Source organism: Lolium rigidum, chromosome 3 (genome assembly GCF_022539505.1).
Source record: "Lolium rigidum isolate FL_2022 chromosome 3, APGP_CSIRO_Lrig_0.1, whole genome shotgun sequence".
NCBI lineage: Eukaryota > Viridiplantae > Streptophyta > Magnoliopsida > Poales > Poaceae > Lolium > Lolium rigidum.
This window is the reverse complement of record NC_061510.1, coordinates 69,186,383-69,202,608: the sequence shown is the minus strand read 5'-3', so window position 1 is coordinate 69,202,608 and position 16,226 is coordinate 69,186,383. Positions and strand designations below refer to the sequence as shown.

General features: G+C 43.1%; 1 protein-coding gene across 1 annotated transcript; it reads left to right on the top strand.

The window, feature by feature from the left end:
• The first annotated feature begins 4,276 nt into the window (after positions 1 to 4,276).
• LOC124694986 (cysteine proteinase inhibitor 8-like) lies at positions 4,277 to 5,376 on the top strand. The gene is made up of 3 exons (XM_047227902.1): positions 4,277 to 4,373; positions 4,704 to 4,755; positions 4,911 to 5,376. The coding sequence occupies exons 1-3, from the start codon at positions 4,277 to 4,279 to the stop codon at positions 5,332 to 5,334; spliced, it is 573 nt and encodes a 190-aa protein (XP_047083858.1). The 3' UTR covers positions 5,335 to 5,376.
• The last annotated feature ends 10,850 nt before the right edge of the window (positions 5,377 to 16,226 follow it).

Here is a 16,226-nt window from a genome sequence, read left to right as displayed (position 1 = left end):
ATACACCAGTGAGGAGAGAGGCGTGTTCACGGCGGTGGTGCGCACGGAGGCGTGTGGCAAGGCTAGCAAGCTAATCTCCTTCGACCCGATCATCTGAGCTTGTGGCAGCTAGCCGGCGGGATTATAGACTAATAAACATTGTTTCTCCATGTATTTGTTTCCATGTATTGTAACTCTCATCGATGATTATAATACAGTAAGAAAATTGGTCAAGCTTATGGAGAGTTTATTTCACGTAAGTAAGTGCTAGATTTCAAACAGGTGATTAGTCGAAGCTGTAGGTAATTTTTCCGATAAAAGGTTTAAGTATTACCTGTGGCCTCTGCATAACTAAGATACACACAGCAGTTCAACATCCGAAATAATAACATAAATAAAAAGAGTGACACACGAGAGCAACACACACTGTCTTGACTCCTAAGATTGTGGAATCCGTAGATTATGTTGTCATCTATGTTCGGTAATAAACTTTCTCGCCGTGTCCTCCTACCATATAGACACCTTCGTAAGTAGGTCGTGGTTCTCCATACGAGACAACCATGAACGCACCAAACTCGTATACCGGTAGATAACCTGCATAAGAGAGCATTTTTTATCATTTAAATATTGACGTTTCTACATAGCCAAAGCGACCAAATAATGGAAAATGGCTCTCACCCTTATAAGTATTTTGAGCCTATGATTCACCCTATTAAGCGGTCGTGGCGCAGAGGGAGGGCAGCGCTTGGCGGCGGTTTGGAACGGCGACAAGACCTACTACGGTCGCTTCTCCCGGCAATGCGGGTGTTACTCCGGTGGCTTCGCGGGGCAACGTTCTAGGCAAGGGGTGTTGATTGATCTGAGGCGCATGGAACCTGGAGCAAAGAAGCTCTGGACACGGCAGTGGTGGCGCCTCCTCTGCGGGGATGTTTGGCTAGAAGGCGGCTCCTTGTGGCGGTGCCTCGGGGAGGTGGATCGTGGGATGCCGATCCCAAGTTTGACGTAGTAGGATCATGGTGGCCGGAGCTTTCTGAGGTCGATGACGCTAGATGCGGCAGAGCCGTGGCCCTCCAGGGCATGCAGATCGGAGACGGTTCGGTGGAGTTGGGGTGGCACGCCTGACGAGGGTGCTCCTCAGCGATGCCCACCATGAGAGGCTTAGGGTTGACAGAATCATGCAGGCTAACACGAGACATCGGATATCAAGCGAACAGGGAGAGAGATTTACCCAGGTTCGGGACCCTCGATGAGGTAAAACCCTTTCTTCCTGCTTGTCTGATATTGATTTATCGAATAGAATAGGTTACAATGGGGTAGCTGATAGACTACTATGGTGAACTCACCGAGAGGCAAAGTTTCTAGGGTTTGTGTATGCTAAGTTGTGACGGTTTCATGTGTTGTTCTTCTGTTGTTCGACAGGCCCTCTCCTGGCCTTTATATAGGAGGCCAGGTCCCGAGAGTCCTGTCCGAACACGACTAGGTTACATTGAGACCTAATCTAATCTTTCCTTTATTGACGCTTTCTTGCCTTGTTCGTCAAGAATCCATCTTCTGGTAGGTTTCCTCCGTTGCAACCGACGTACGGGCCCACCTTAGTCTTGGACAATCCTCATGGGCCCCTAATTGGTCCAAGGGAGGTAGACTAATGTCGGGTACCCGAAGGGTAATGCCCACATCAGCGCTCGCCGGTGAAATCCACGCCCCGACTTCGGTCATGGCGGGTGATGGCAGTGTGTATGCATCGTTCCCTTGTTAGAGGCGTCGTCATTACAGTCTGCTTCCACTACACTCGAGTTGCTTCCGGTGGAAACCCTAGGGCTACTAGCGTTGTTCTCCTTCATGAGGGCATTATTTTTGGGAGCTGCTGCCGGATGGTGGAGCTAGGAGGTGGAGTGGTGTGCTTCTACCACGTCGAAGTGTGCAAGTCTTGGCAGCGCGGTGCATCGGGTCTCGTTGATGGTCGCAGTGTGATGGAGTCACAAAGGGTGGGGCGATGTATGGCGTAGGTGTTGAGCGATGGCTTTGAGTTTTGTGATGTATGACTTTGACAGATCCTTTGTTCAATAAAAACTAAATAAAGGCCGTACACATCGCTTTGATACGGAGGCTAGGGCTTCGTTCCCTCTTTCGAAATAAAACACCTGGTCTCTTTATAGCTGATGCACCGCTCAAGTTCAACCGAGCGAAAGGTATTTATAAAAAGGAAACGTGATACTAGTAATCATGAGAAACTGTAAGGATGCATGTAAGAAGGATTAGACCCTATAAGAGAGACTTGTTATGTTTCCAAGAACGGGTATACAATCTGTGCAAACACCCAATTTTCCCTGTGGTTTTGCGCAGGTCGGAAAGATGATTTTTTGTCAAAAGAGACCACCTGCCCCAATTCATTGATAAAAAGGACCACCTCTAAATCAAATTGGCAAAAAAGATCACCTCCTGCGTGGCGGCAGGCCCCCCAGCCGACATGTGGAGCTTGCCGCCGGGGGCCGTGGCGGCAGGGACCCACCGCCGACCGGCGTGGCGGCACGTTACCTCGCCCGCAGCGCCATTAGCCGCAGTTGGCCACGGTGGGCCATGCCGCCGGAGAGAGCGGCGGCAGGCCTACGTGGCACATGCCAGCACCTGCGATGGAGGCAGGTATGAGCGGGAATCCGCCGACAAGTCCCATCACACTGACTTTGCTAATTGCACTGACTTTGATGCTCCTTAATTGCTCGGTGGAGGCAGCAGTTCCTGCGCGAATCTATTCGGACAGACCGACAGCATCACACTGACTTTGGTGAGGCACTGATTTTTAGGCTATACTGTTGCAAATTGGTCTGCTTTCGGTGGTGCTTAAACTGTTGCAAATTAGACTTCTGTCGACACTTAAACTGTTGCTAATTGTTGATTTCGTTGAGATGAGCTGAGTCTATATAAAGGTTGTCTGTCCGCGCACTCTCACTCTCACTCTCTGCACTCTCAGTCTCACTCTGTGCACTCTCACAGCATCTCACTCTCACTCTGTGCACTCTCACAGCATCTTACTCTCACTCTCACTCTGTGCACTCTCACAGCATGTCTCCTGCTCGCAGCTGAAGATTTGTCGACTGATTAAGTGTTTGCTCAATCTGTTATATCAAGGTAAGGATTTGAAGAAGCAAGCATAATTAGTTGTGTAGTGTAATTAGTTTAGTTAATGCATGTTCTGTAGTTGCATGCATGCATGCATAGGTATTATTGAGTATGTGTACTTATTATTGAGTAATATATTAGAACTTGCAACATGTAATTAGAACGTAAATAGCTAACTGAATGTGTTGTTTAGAATTTTTGTTTTATGTATGCAACATGCGTAATATATAGACTATGATTTTATGTGCATAGAAATATATCACGTATGAATGATGAACTTGTAATTAGAAATATATGACGCTGAAATATTAATGGTCTAAGTAGATACGTTGAACGTGTATTTTAGATCGATTTGATTATAGACTGCTCTGATTGCAATAAGGTGGAAGTATTTTAAGATATAATTAGAAGTGGAGGGCTCAAGTTGAGGTACTAAAATCCGTCTGTACTTATTTTAATTTAACTTTGTAGTTGGTACTATTAAAATTTGTTGCGTATTAAAATATGGTGTTGTGTTATGTTTGGTGTTAAATTTATTATGAAATGAGTGAGCGGTAGGCGACTAATAGAATTATTACGGAATGGTGTTAAAATTATTATAGATGGTGTTGCGTTGCGATTATTTAAAATTGTTAATCACATGTTAGTGTTGTAATCTAACATTATTTTAAAAATATGGTTGTGCGGTAGGTACGATGGAAACTGTGTTAGTGTTTTATGGAGACCTCTCTGCTCTCACCCCCGATGGAAAGCTTGCATTCTTCCCCTTCATCGGCCTAAAATCCTGGTCCGAGCAAGGAACACTCATACTCACTTCAATATTTTGCGCACGAAACAGAGACGCGGAGAAGGAAAACTTGATCCTGCGGTTTCGATTTCTATGCGGGAAAGACGACTTATATAGCCTTCAATTAGTGTGAGCAGTACCAAAAAAAAATTAGTGCCGAATGTCTAATTGTTGTATCAGCACAGAACTCCTACGCAAATAGGCTGCTTTCGGTGGTTAATTTTCTGTACGAGCGGGAATCTCCGATAGCTTTACATCTCGTCGCTTCCAAATCAGGGCAATCAGTGCAATAGAACTCAGTGCCAGTCAGTGTCGGGTGCAGGCGCGGTCGGCCGGACGGTTTCCCGCTCGAGGCCTGCCTCGAGCGCGTGTGGCGGCATGTGCAACGCAGGCATGCCGCCCCGTGCAGCGGCGGCATGGCCCGCGGCCATCGACGGCGACTTCACGGCGGGGCTGCGTGCTAACGTGCCGCCACAGCTCCCGGCGGCAGGTCCCTGCCGCCACAGCACCCGGCGGCAAGCTCCACGTGTCGGCTGGGGGCCCTGCCATCACGCAGGAGGTGGTCTTTTCTGTCAATTAGATTCAGAGGTGGTCTTTTTTGTCAATAAATTGGGGCAGGTGGTCTCTTTTGACAAAATTTCCGGAAAGATCTGATCGGTTAAAAACATAGAAAAGTCAAAGAGAGAAAAGGACTGTGCCGGTATTATTTAGAGAAGTCATGTTCAGATCGTTTGGCTTGGAAACAGTTTTCGATTGGTTCCTGCTGGAACTTAGTACTACTAGTACGATTTGATCTGAAATCTTGTCCGTTGAACCACAGATAATATAGCACCAGAGTTCCTTATCACTAGCTGCCTCTCGTTACCTGAACCGTACGCACAACAGCAACCTCGACCGACCTGACTGTCCTCAAACCCTGCAAACCTAGCTCGTCGATCGATCCAAAGCCAAGAAGAACCGCAAAGCAGCAGCCATGAGGACCGGCTTCCTCCTGCTTCTTGTCATAGGCGTCGTGGCCGTGATTCAGGCCACGCGCCGCCCCACGCCCGCTCGACCACCCGAGGATCCAGGGGCTCCGCCGCGAGCGGGCGGAGGCGGAACACGTCAAGCGGCGTCCGAACGACGGGACGATCGTGTTCGGCGGACTACGCCCGCTCAAGATCATCGACCACCCGAGGATCAAGGAGCTCGGCGAGTGGGCGGTGGCGGAGCACGTCAAGCGCGCCAACGACGGGCTCAAGTTCGGCAGGGTGGTAAGTGGCGAGGACCAGATTGTGGCCGGCATGAACTACTCCTACTTCTTGCTCATCCAGGCGATCAACGGCGACGGCGAGAACGGGATTTACAAGGCGCGGGTGTACGAGCAGAGTTGGACCAACACACGCGAGCTCGTCTCCTTCGGGCCCGCTAACTGGGCCAAGTTGATCCGGCCGCCGGCACGGTTGGGCTAACGGAGAATAGTTTTCATGTATTTTTCAAACACTCAAGGCCGTAAGGAGAAATCTAGTCAAGCTTATATGTTTTCTATTCACCCCAGTATTAATTAGTCTCTCGTGTAGCGCATTTAAACTTGTTTTCGAAAATATGTCCGGGAAGACATATCAATCACATAGAAAAAGAGACCGATAACCGATACACACCGCTAAAAATGGCTACAACGCACCACTAAACCAAAGATTAGCCACCACGCACACTACAACAACGACGATACAAGGGCCTTGCCCAAAACACAACCACAAGCCGCGTCGCGACCAACGCCATACATACACCTCCGAAGAACCAAATTCCTCACAACTCTCCTCATCGACGTACCAACCACCCTTGAGCATCTAAGAGTCAACAGGTGGGTGGAAGGACTTGGCCAGCCCTAAGAAAGGCACCGCCTTGAAGTCTTCGGTGATGGCATACATTGCGCCCTATAAGCTCAACCCTGACCAGCGGTAACACCGGAGCAACGCCTCCCCAGAAAAATAAAGTGCTCACTAAGTTCATGTCACCAAAATGATGCTTCCAACCAGGGGCGAAGCTCCCCTTCGTGGGCAAGGCAGGGCAGCCGTCCTACCTTGATTTTTGGTGAATACATTTAGATGCACATTGATACGTCTCAAACGTATCCATAATTTCTTATGTTCCATGCTACTTTTATGATGATACTCACATGTTTTATACACACTTTATGTCATTATTATGCATTTTCCGGCACTAACCTATTGACGAGATGCCGAAGAGCCGATTGCTTGTTTTCTCGCTGTTTTTGGTTTCAGAAATCCTACCAAGGAAATATTCTCGGAATTGGACGAAATCAACGCCCAGGGTCTTATTTTTCCACGAAGCTTCCAGAAGACCGAGGGAGAAACGAAGTGGGGCCACGGGGCGCCGACACCATAAGGCGCCGCGGCCAAGGAGGGGCCCGCGCCGCCCTAGCGTGTGGGGCCCTCGTCAGCCCTCCGACTCCGCCCTTCCGCCTACTTAAAGCCTTCGTCGCGAAAACCCCAGTACCGAGAGCCACGATACGGAAAACCTTCCAGAGACGCCGCCGCCGCCAATCCCATCTCGGGGGATTCAGGAGATCGCCTCCGGCACCCTGCCGGAGAGGGGAATCATCTCCCGGAGGGCTCTTCAACGCCATGATCGCCTCCGGATCGATGTGTGAGTAGTTCACCCCTGGACTATGGGTCCATAGCAGTAGCTAGATGGTTGTCTTCTCCTCATTGTGCTATCATGTTAGATCTTGTGAGCTGCCTATCATGATCAAGATCATCTATTTGTAATGCTACATGTTGTGTTTGTTGGGATCCGATGAATATTGAATACTATGTCAAGTTGATTATCAATCTATCATATATGTTGTTTATGTTTTTGCATGCTCTCCGTTGCTAGTAGAGGCTCCGGCCAAGTTGATACTTGTGACTCCAAGAGGGAGTATTTATGCTCGATAGTGGGTTCATGCCTCCATTGAATGCGGGACGAGTGACGAAAGTTCTAAGGTTGTGGATGTGCTGTTGCCACTAGGGATAAAACATCGATGCTTTGTCTAAGGATATTTGTGTTGATTACATTACGCACCATACTTAATGCAATTGTACTGTCGTTTGCAACTTAATACTGGAAGGGGTTCGGATTATAACCTCGAAGGTGGACTTTTTAGGCATAGATGCATGCTGGATAGCGGTCTATGTACTTTGTCGTAATGCCCTGATTAAATCTCATAGTACTCATCATGATATATGTATGTGCATTGTTATGCCTTCTTTATTTGTTAATTGCCCAACTGTAATTTGTTCACCCAACATGCCATTTATCTTATCGGAGAGACACCACTAGTGAACTGTGGACCCCGGTCCATTCTTTACATCTAAAATACAATCTACTGCAATTGTTCTTTACTGTTCTTCGCAAACAAACATCATCATCCACACTATACATCTAATCCTTTGTTTACAGCAAGCCGGTGAGATTGACAACCTCACTCGTTACGTTGGGGCAAAGTACTTTGATTGTGTTGTGCAGGTTCCACGTTGGCGCCGGAATCCCTGGTGTTGCGCCGCACTACACTCTGCCACCAACAACCTTCACGTGTTCCTTGACTCCTACTGGTTCGATAACCTTGGTTTCTTACTGAGGGAAAACTTGCTGCTGTACGCATCACACCTTCCTCTTGGGGTTCCCAACGGACGTGTGTCTTGCACGCTATCACACATGTTTTCTGGCGCCGTTGCCGGGGAGATCGAGACACGCTGCAAGGGGAGTCTCCCACATCCAATCTCTTTACTTTGTTTTCGTCTCGCTTTGTTTTACTTTATTTACTGCTCTGTTTGCTCTCTATATCAAAAATACAAAAAAATTAGTTACTTGCATTTACTTTATTTACTGTCTTGATCTCTATATTAAAAACACAAAAAAATTAGTTACTTGCATTTACTTCATCTAGTTTGCTTTATTTATTACTGTTAAAATGAATACTCCTGAGAATACTAAGTTGTGTGATTTCACTAGTTAGGCTTAATGGAAAATAACAAAAATATTAGAGATCTTTATAGTATTTATCTTGAGTTAGGACATGAGGTATTTGAAGAGAAAATTAAAAAAACCCATGGAACTTTGTTTGCAAAATAGTTGTAGCAATGTTATTAGCATGAACTCTTTGAACACTATTATTGCTAATGCTATGGAAGAATTTAAGCTTGGGGAAGCTGGTTTTGATGAGCATGATATTTTTAGTCCCCCAAGCATGGAGGAGAAAATTTACTTTGATGATACTTTGCCTCCCATTTATGATGATAGTGGTATTGTGCCACCTACTATGGAGGATAAAGTTTATTATGATTACAATATGCCTCCTACATTTGATGATTATGGTGATGAGAATAATAATGATAGCTACTTTATTGAATTTGCTCCCACTACAATTAATAAGAATGACTATGCTTATGTTGGGAGTAGTAATTATTTTATGCATGAGACTCATGATAAGAATGTTTTATGTGATAGTTATATTGTTGAGTTTGTTCATGATGCTACTGGAAATTATTATGAGAGAAGAAAATATGGTTGTAGAAATTTTCATGTTACTAAAACACCTCTCTACATGCTGAAAATTTTGAAGTTACTCGTGTTTTATCTTCCTATGCTTGTCACATTGTTCTTCATGAATTTATTTGTGTACAAGGTTCCTTTTCATAGGAAGTGGGTTAGACTTAAAATTGTTTCTTATTTGCTTTTGATGCTCTCTTTTGCTTCAACTCTTATTTCTTGCGAGAGCATCATTAAAATTGTTGAGCCCATCTTAATGGCTATAAAGAAAGCACTTCTTGGGAGATAACCCATGTTTTTATTTTGCTACTGTTTTGTTGAGTCTTGGAAGTTGATACTAGTGTAGCAACCTCTTCTTATCTTTATTTTATTGCATTGTTGTGCCAAGTAAAGTCTTTGATAGTAAAGTCAATACTAGATTTGGATTACTGCGCAGGAACAGATTTCTTGCTGTCACGAAATTGAGCCGCCCCTACTGTAAAAAAATTATAAACATCTGCCAATTTACGTGCGTGATCCTCAGATATGTACGCAACTTTCATTAAATTTGGGCATTTTCATCTGAGCAAGTTAAGTGCCCCTGAAAAATTCGTCTTTACGGACTGTTCTGTTCTGACAGATTCTGCCTTTTATTTCGCATTGCCTGTTTTGCTATGTTTGATGGATTTCTTTGTTCCATTAACTTTCAGTAGCTTTGTGCAATGTCCAGAAGTGTTAAGAATGATTATGTCACCTCTGAATATATGAATTTTCAATTATGCACTAACCCTCTAATGAGTTTAATTTTGAATTTGGTGTGGAGGAAGTTTTCAAGGGTCAAGAGAGGAGGATGATACAATATGATCAAGAAGAGTGAAAAGTCTAAGCTTGGGGATGCCCCCGTGGTTCATCCCTGCATATTTTAAGAAGACTCAAGCATCTAAGCTTGGGGATGCCCAAGGCATCCCTTCTTCATCGACAACTTATCAGGTCACCTCTAGTGAAACTATATTTTTATTACGTCACATCTTATGTGCTTTACTTGGAGCGTCTGTTTGTTTTTGTTTTTGTTTGAATAAAATCGGATCCTAGCATTCTTTGTTTGGGAGAGATACATGCTCCGCTGTTTCGTATGAACACATATGTTCTTAGCTTTATTCTTAATGTTCATGGGGAAGGTTGAAACTGCTTCGTTCATTGTTATATTGTTGGAAACAGAAAATGTTGCATGTGGTAATTGGTATAATGTCTTGAATAATTTGATACTTGGCAATTGTTGTGCTCATATAGATCATGTTTAAGCTCTTGCATCATGTACTTTGCACCTATTAATGAAGAACTACATAGAGCTTGTTAAAATTTGGTTTGCATGATTAGTTTCTCTAGAATCTAGATATTTTCTGGTTAAGGTGTTTGAACAACAAGGGAGACGATGTAAAGTCTTATAATGCTTACAATATGTTCATATGTGAGTTTTGCTGCACCGTTTTATACTTGAGTTTGCTTCAAACAACCTTGCTAGCATAGCCTTGTATTGAGAGGAATTCTTCTCGTGCATCCAAACCCTTGAGCCAAAAACTATGCCATTTGTGTCCACCATACCTACCTACTACATGGTATTTCTCTGCCATTCCAAAGTAAATTACTTGAGTGCTACCTTTAAAAATTCTATCATTTGTCTTTGCAATATATAGCTCATGGGAAAAATAGTCTTAAAAACTATTGTGGTGAAGAATATGTAGCTATGTATCTTATTTCTTAATAAGTTGCTCGTTGAGCGGTAACCATGTTTCTGGGGACGCCATCAACTATTACCTTTGTTGAATATCATGTGAGTTGCTATGCATGTTCATCTTGTCTGAAGTAAGGGTGATTTATCATGATCAAATGGTTTGAGTATGCATATTGTTAGAGAAGAACATTGGGCCGCTAACTAAAGCCATGAATCATGGTGGAAGTTTCAGTTTGGACATTAATCCTCAATCTCTTATGTGAATATTATCTGTTGTTGAATGCTTATGCATTAAAGAGGAGTCCATTATCTGTTTTCTATGTTGTCCCGGTATGGATGTCCTTAGTTGAGATATATCAAAAACGAGAAATCAAATGCGATTTATCTCCTTGGACGTTTGTACAGGCGGCATAGAGGTACCCCTTTGTGACACTTGGTTGAAACATATGCTATGCAATGATAATCCATGTTAATCCAAGCTAATTAGGACAAGGTGCGAGCACTATTGGTAATCTATGCATGAGGCTTGCAACTTATAGGATATCTTATACATAACACATATGCTTTATTACTACCGTTGACAAAATTGTTTCTATGTTTTTAAAATGAAAAGCTCTAGCACAAAAATAGTAATCCATGCTTCCCTCTGCGAAGGGCCTATCTTGTACTTTATTGTTGAGTCAGTTTACCTACCTCCTTCTATCTTAGAAGCAAACACTTGTATCAACAGTGTGCATTGATTCTTACATGTTTACCTATTGCACTTGTTATATTACTTTGTGTTGACAATTATCCATGAGATAAATATGTTAAAGTTGAAAGCGACTGCTGAAACTTATATCTTCCTTTGTGTTGCTTCAAAGCTTTCTACTAAGAATTTATTGCTTTATGAGTAACTCTTATGCAAGTCTTATTGATGCTCGTCTTGAAAGTACTATTCATGAAAAGTCTTTGCTATATGATTTAGTTGTTTACTCATTGTCTTCACCATTGCTTCGAATCACTGCAATCATCTTATATGCTTTACAATAGTATTGATCAAGATTATGATAGCATGTCACTTCAGAAATTATCTTTGTTATCGTTTACCTACTCGAGGGTGAGTAGGAACTAAGCTTGGGGATGCTTGATACGTCTCAAACGTATCCATAATTTCTTATGTTCCATGCTACTTTTATGATGATACTCACATGTTTTATACACACTTTATGTCATTATTATGCATTTTTCGGCACTAACCTATTGACGAGATGCCGAAGAGCCAGTTGTTGTTTTCTGCTGTTTTTTGTTTCAGAAATCCTACAAAGGAAATATTCTCGGAATTGGACGAAATCAACGCCCAGGGTCTTATTTTTCCACGAAGCTTCCAGAAGACCGAGGGAGAAACGAAGTGGGGCCACGGGGCGCCGACACCATAAGGCGGCGCGGCCAAGGAGGGGCCCGCGCCACCCTAGCGTGTGGGGCCCTCGTCAGCCCTCCGACTCCGCCCTTCCGCCTACTTAAAGCCTTCGTCGCGAAAACCCCAGTACCGAGAGCCACGATACGGAAAACCTTCCAGAGACGCTGATGTCTACGGGAGCTTCTATTCTTGTAGACAGTGTTGGGCCTCCAAGAGCAGAGGTTTGTAGAACAGCAGCAAGTTTCCCTTAAGTGGATCACCCAAGGTTTATCGAACTCAGGGAGGAAGAGGTCAAAGATATCCCTCTCATGCAACCCTGCAACCACAAAGCAAGAAGTCTCTTGTGTCCCCAACACACCTAATAGGTGCACTAGTTCGGCGAAGAGATAGTGAAATACGGGTGGTATGAATAAGTAGTAGCAACGGCACCGAGAAAAGTGCTTTGCCCAGGACGAGTAAACAAGCAGTAGTAACGCAGCGAGTAGTAACGCAGCAGTAGTAACGCGATAAAACGATAAACAAGCAGCGATAGCGATATTTAGGAACAAGGCCTAGGGATTGCACTTTCACTAGTGGACACTCTCAACATTGATCACATAACAGAATAGATAAATGCATACTCTACACTTTTGTTGGATGATGAACACATTGCGTAGGATTACACGAACCCTCAATGCCGGAGTTAACAAGCTCCACAATAATGCTCATATTTTAGTAACCTTTAGTGTAAGATAGATCAAAAGACTAAACCAAGTACTAGCATAGCATGCACACTGTCACCTTCATGCATATGTAGGAGGAATAGATCACATCAATATTATCATAGCAATAGTTAACTTCGCAATCTACAAGAGATCATGATCATAGCATAAACCAAGTACTAACACGGATGCACACACTGTCACCTTTGCACACGTGCAGGAGGAATAAAACTACTTTAATAACATTGCTAGAGTAGCACATAGATAAATTGTGATACAAACACATTGCAATCATAAAGAGATATAAATAAGCACCTCACTATGCCATTCAACGAGTGAATAAGTATTCCGTGAAATATAGCCTAAGAGACCCACACGGTGCACACACTGTCACCTTTACACTCGTGGGACAAGGAGTCTCCGGAGATCACATAAGTAAAACTCACTTGACTAGCATAGTGACATCTAGATTACAAGCATCATCATATGAATCTCAATCATGTAAGGCAGCTCATGAGATTATTGTATTGAAGTACATAGGAGAGAGATGAACCACATAGCTACCAGTACAGCCCCGAGCCTCGATGGAGAACTACTCCCTCCTCATGGGAGCAGCAGCGGTGATGAAGATGGCGGTGGAGATGGCAGCGGTGTCGATGGAGAAGCCTTCCGGGGGCACTTCCCCGCTCCGGCAGGGTGCCGGAACGGAGACTCCTGTCCCCCGGATCTTGGCTTCGCGATGGCGGCGGCTCTGGAAGGTTTTACGTATCGTGGTTCTTCGCCTCAGGGTTTTCGCGACAGAGGCTTTATATAGGCGAAGAGGCGGCGCGGGAGGGTCGAAGGGGTGGCCACACCATATGGCGGCGCGGCCAGGGCCTGGGCCGCGCCGGCCTATGGTCTGGGGGCCCAGTGCCCCCCCTCTGGTCCTTCCCGGGTGTTCTGGATGCTTCCGGTGAAAATAGGAACCCGGGTCTTCGTTTCGTCCAATTCCGAGAATATTTCGTTACTAGGATTTCTGAAACCAAAAACAGCAGAAAACGAGAACCGGCACTTCGGCATCTTGTTAATAGGTTAGTTCCGGAAAATGCACGAATATGACATAAAGTGTGCATAAAACATGTAGGTATCATCAATAATATGGCATAGAACATAAGAAATTATCGATACGTCGGAGACGTATCAAGCATCCCCAAGCTTAGTTCTCGCTCGTCCCGAGCGAGGTAAAACGATAACAAAGATAATTTCTGAAGTGATATGCCATCATAACCTTGATCATACTATTTGTAAACATATGTAGTGGATGCAGCGATCAAAACAATGGTAATGTCATGAGTAAACAAGTGAATCATAAAGCAAAGACTTTTCATGAATAGTACTTCAAGACAAGTATTAATAAGTCTTGCATAAGAGTTAACTCATAAAGCAATAAATCAAAGTAAAGGCATTGAAGCAACACAAAGGAAGATTAAGTTTCAGCGGTTGCTTTCAACTTGTAACATGTATATCTCATGGATAATTGTCAACATAGAGTAATATAACAAGTGCAATATGCAAATATGTAAGAATCAATGCACGAGTTAATCACAAGTGTTTGCTTCTTGAGGTGGAGAGAGATAGGTGAACTGACTCAACATAAAAGTAAAGAGAATGGTCCTTCAAAGAGGAAAGCATCGATTGCTATATTTGTGCTAGAGCTTTTATTTTGAAAACATGAAACAATTTTGTCAACGGTAGTAATAAAGCATATGAGTTATGTACATTATATATTACAAGTTGCAAGTCTCATGCATAGTATACTAATAGTGCCCGCACCTTGTCCTAATTAACTTGGACTACCGGATCTTTGCAATGCACATGTTTTGACCAAGTGTCACAATGGGGTACCTCCATGCCGCCTGTACAAAGGTCTAAGGAGAAAGCTCGCATTTTGGATTTCTCGCTTTTGATTATTCTCAACTTAGACATCCATACCGGGACAACATGGACAACAGATAATGGACTCCTCTTTAATGCATAAGCATGTGGCAACAATTATTATTCTCATATGAGATTGAGGATATATGTCCAAACTGAAACTTCCACCATGAATCATGGCTTTAGTTAGCGGCCCAAAGTTCTTCTCTAACAATATGCATGCTCCAACCATGAAGGTGGTAGATCTCTCTTGCTTCGGACAAGACGGACATGCATAGCAACTCACATGATATTCAACAAAGAATAGTTGATGGCGTCCCCGAAGCATGGTTATCGCACAACAAGCAACTTAATAAGAGATAAAGTGCATAAGTACATATTCAATACCACAATAGTTTTTAAGCTATTTGTCCCATGAGCTATATATTGCAAAGGTGAATGATGGAATTCTCAAGCAATTTACTTTGGAATGGCGGATAAATACCATGTAGTAGGTAGGTATGGTGGACACAAATGGCATAGTGGTTGGCTCAAGTATTTTGGATGCATGAGAAGTATTCCCTCTCGATACAAGGTTTAGGCTAGCAAGGTTATTTGAAACAAACACAAGGATGAACGGTACAGCAAAACTCACATAAAAGACATATGGTAAACATTATAAGACTCCATACCGTCTTCCTTGTTGTTCAAAACTCAATACTAGATGTTATCTAGACTCTAGAGAAACCAAATATGCAAACCAAATTAGCGAGCTCTAAGTATTTCTTCATTAATGGGTGCAAAGTATATGATGCAAGAGCTTAAACATGAGCACAACAATTTCCAAGTATCAAATTATCCAAGACATTTCAGAATTACTACATGTAGCATTTTCCAATTCCAACCATATAACAATTTAACGAAGAAGAAACTTCGCCATGAATACTATGAGTAGAGCCTAAGGACATACTTGTCCATATGCTACAGCGGAGCGTGTCTCTCTCCCACAAAGTGAATGCTAGGATCCATTTTATTCAAACAAAACAAAAACAAAAACAAACCGACGCTCCAAGCAAAGCACATAAGATGTGGCCGAATAAAAATATAGTTTCAAGAGAAGGAACCTGATAATTTTGTCGATGAAGAAGGGGATGCCTTGGGCATCCCCAAGCTTAGACCTTGAGTCTTCTTAAAATATGCAGGGGTGAACCACCGGGGCATCCCCAAGCTTAGAGCTTTCACTCTCCTTGATCATATTGCATCATACTCCTCTCTTGATCCTTGAAAACTTCCTCCACACCAAACTCGAAACAACTCATTAGAGGGTTAGTGCACAATAAAAATAAACATGTTCAGAGGTGACACAATCATTCTTAACACTTCTGGACATTGCATAAAGCTACTGGACATTAATGGATCAAAGAAATTCATCCAACATAGCAAAAGAGGCAATGCGAAATAAAAAGGCAGAATCTGTCAAAACAGAACAGTCCGTAAAGATGGATTTTATTAGGCCACCAGACTTGCTCAAATGAAAATGCTCAAATTGAATGAAAGTTGCGTACATATCTGAGGATCATGCACGTAAATTGGCTTAATTTTCTGAGCTACCTACAGGGAGGTAGACCCAGATTCGTGACAGCAAAGAAATCTGGAACTGCGCAGTAATCCAAATCTAGTACTTACTTTTCTATCAAAGACTTTACTTGGCACAACAAAACATAAAACTAAGATAAGGAGAGGTTGCTACAGTAGTAAACAACTTCCAAGACACAAATATAAAACAAAAATACTGGAGTAAAATAACACATGGGTTATCTCCCAAGAAGTTCTTTCTTTATAGCCATTAAGATGGGCTCAACAGTTTTAATGATGCACTCGCAAGAAATAGTAGTTGAAGCGAAAGAGAGCATCAAGAGGCAAATTCAAAACACATTTAAGTCTAACATGCTTCCTATGCATAGGAATCTTGTAAATAAACAAGTTCATGAAGAGAAAAGTAACAAGCATAGGAAGATAAAACAAGTGTAGCTTCAAAAATTTCAGCACATAGAGAGGTGTTTTAGTAACATGAAAATTTTTACAACCATATTTTCCTCTCTCATA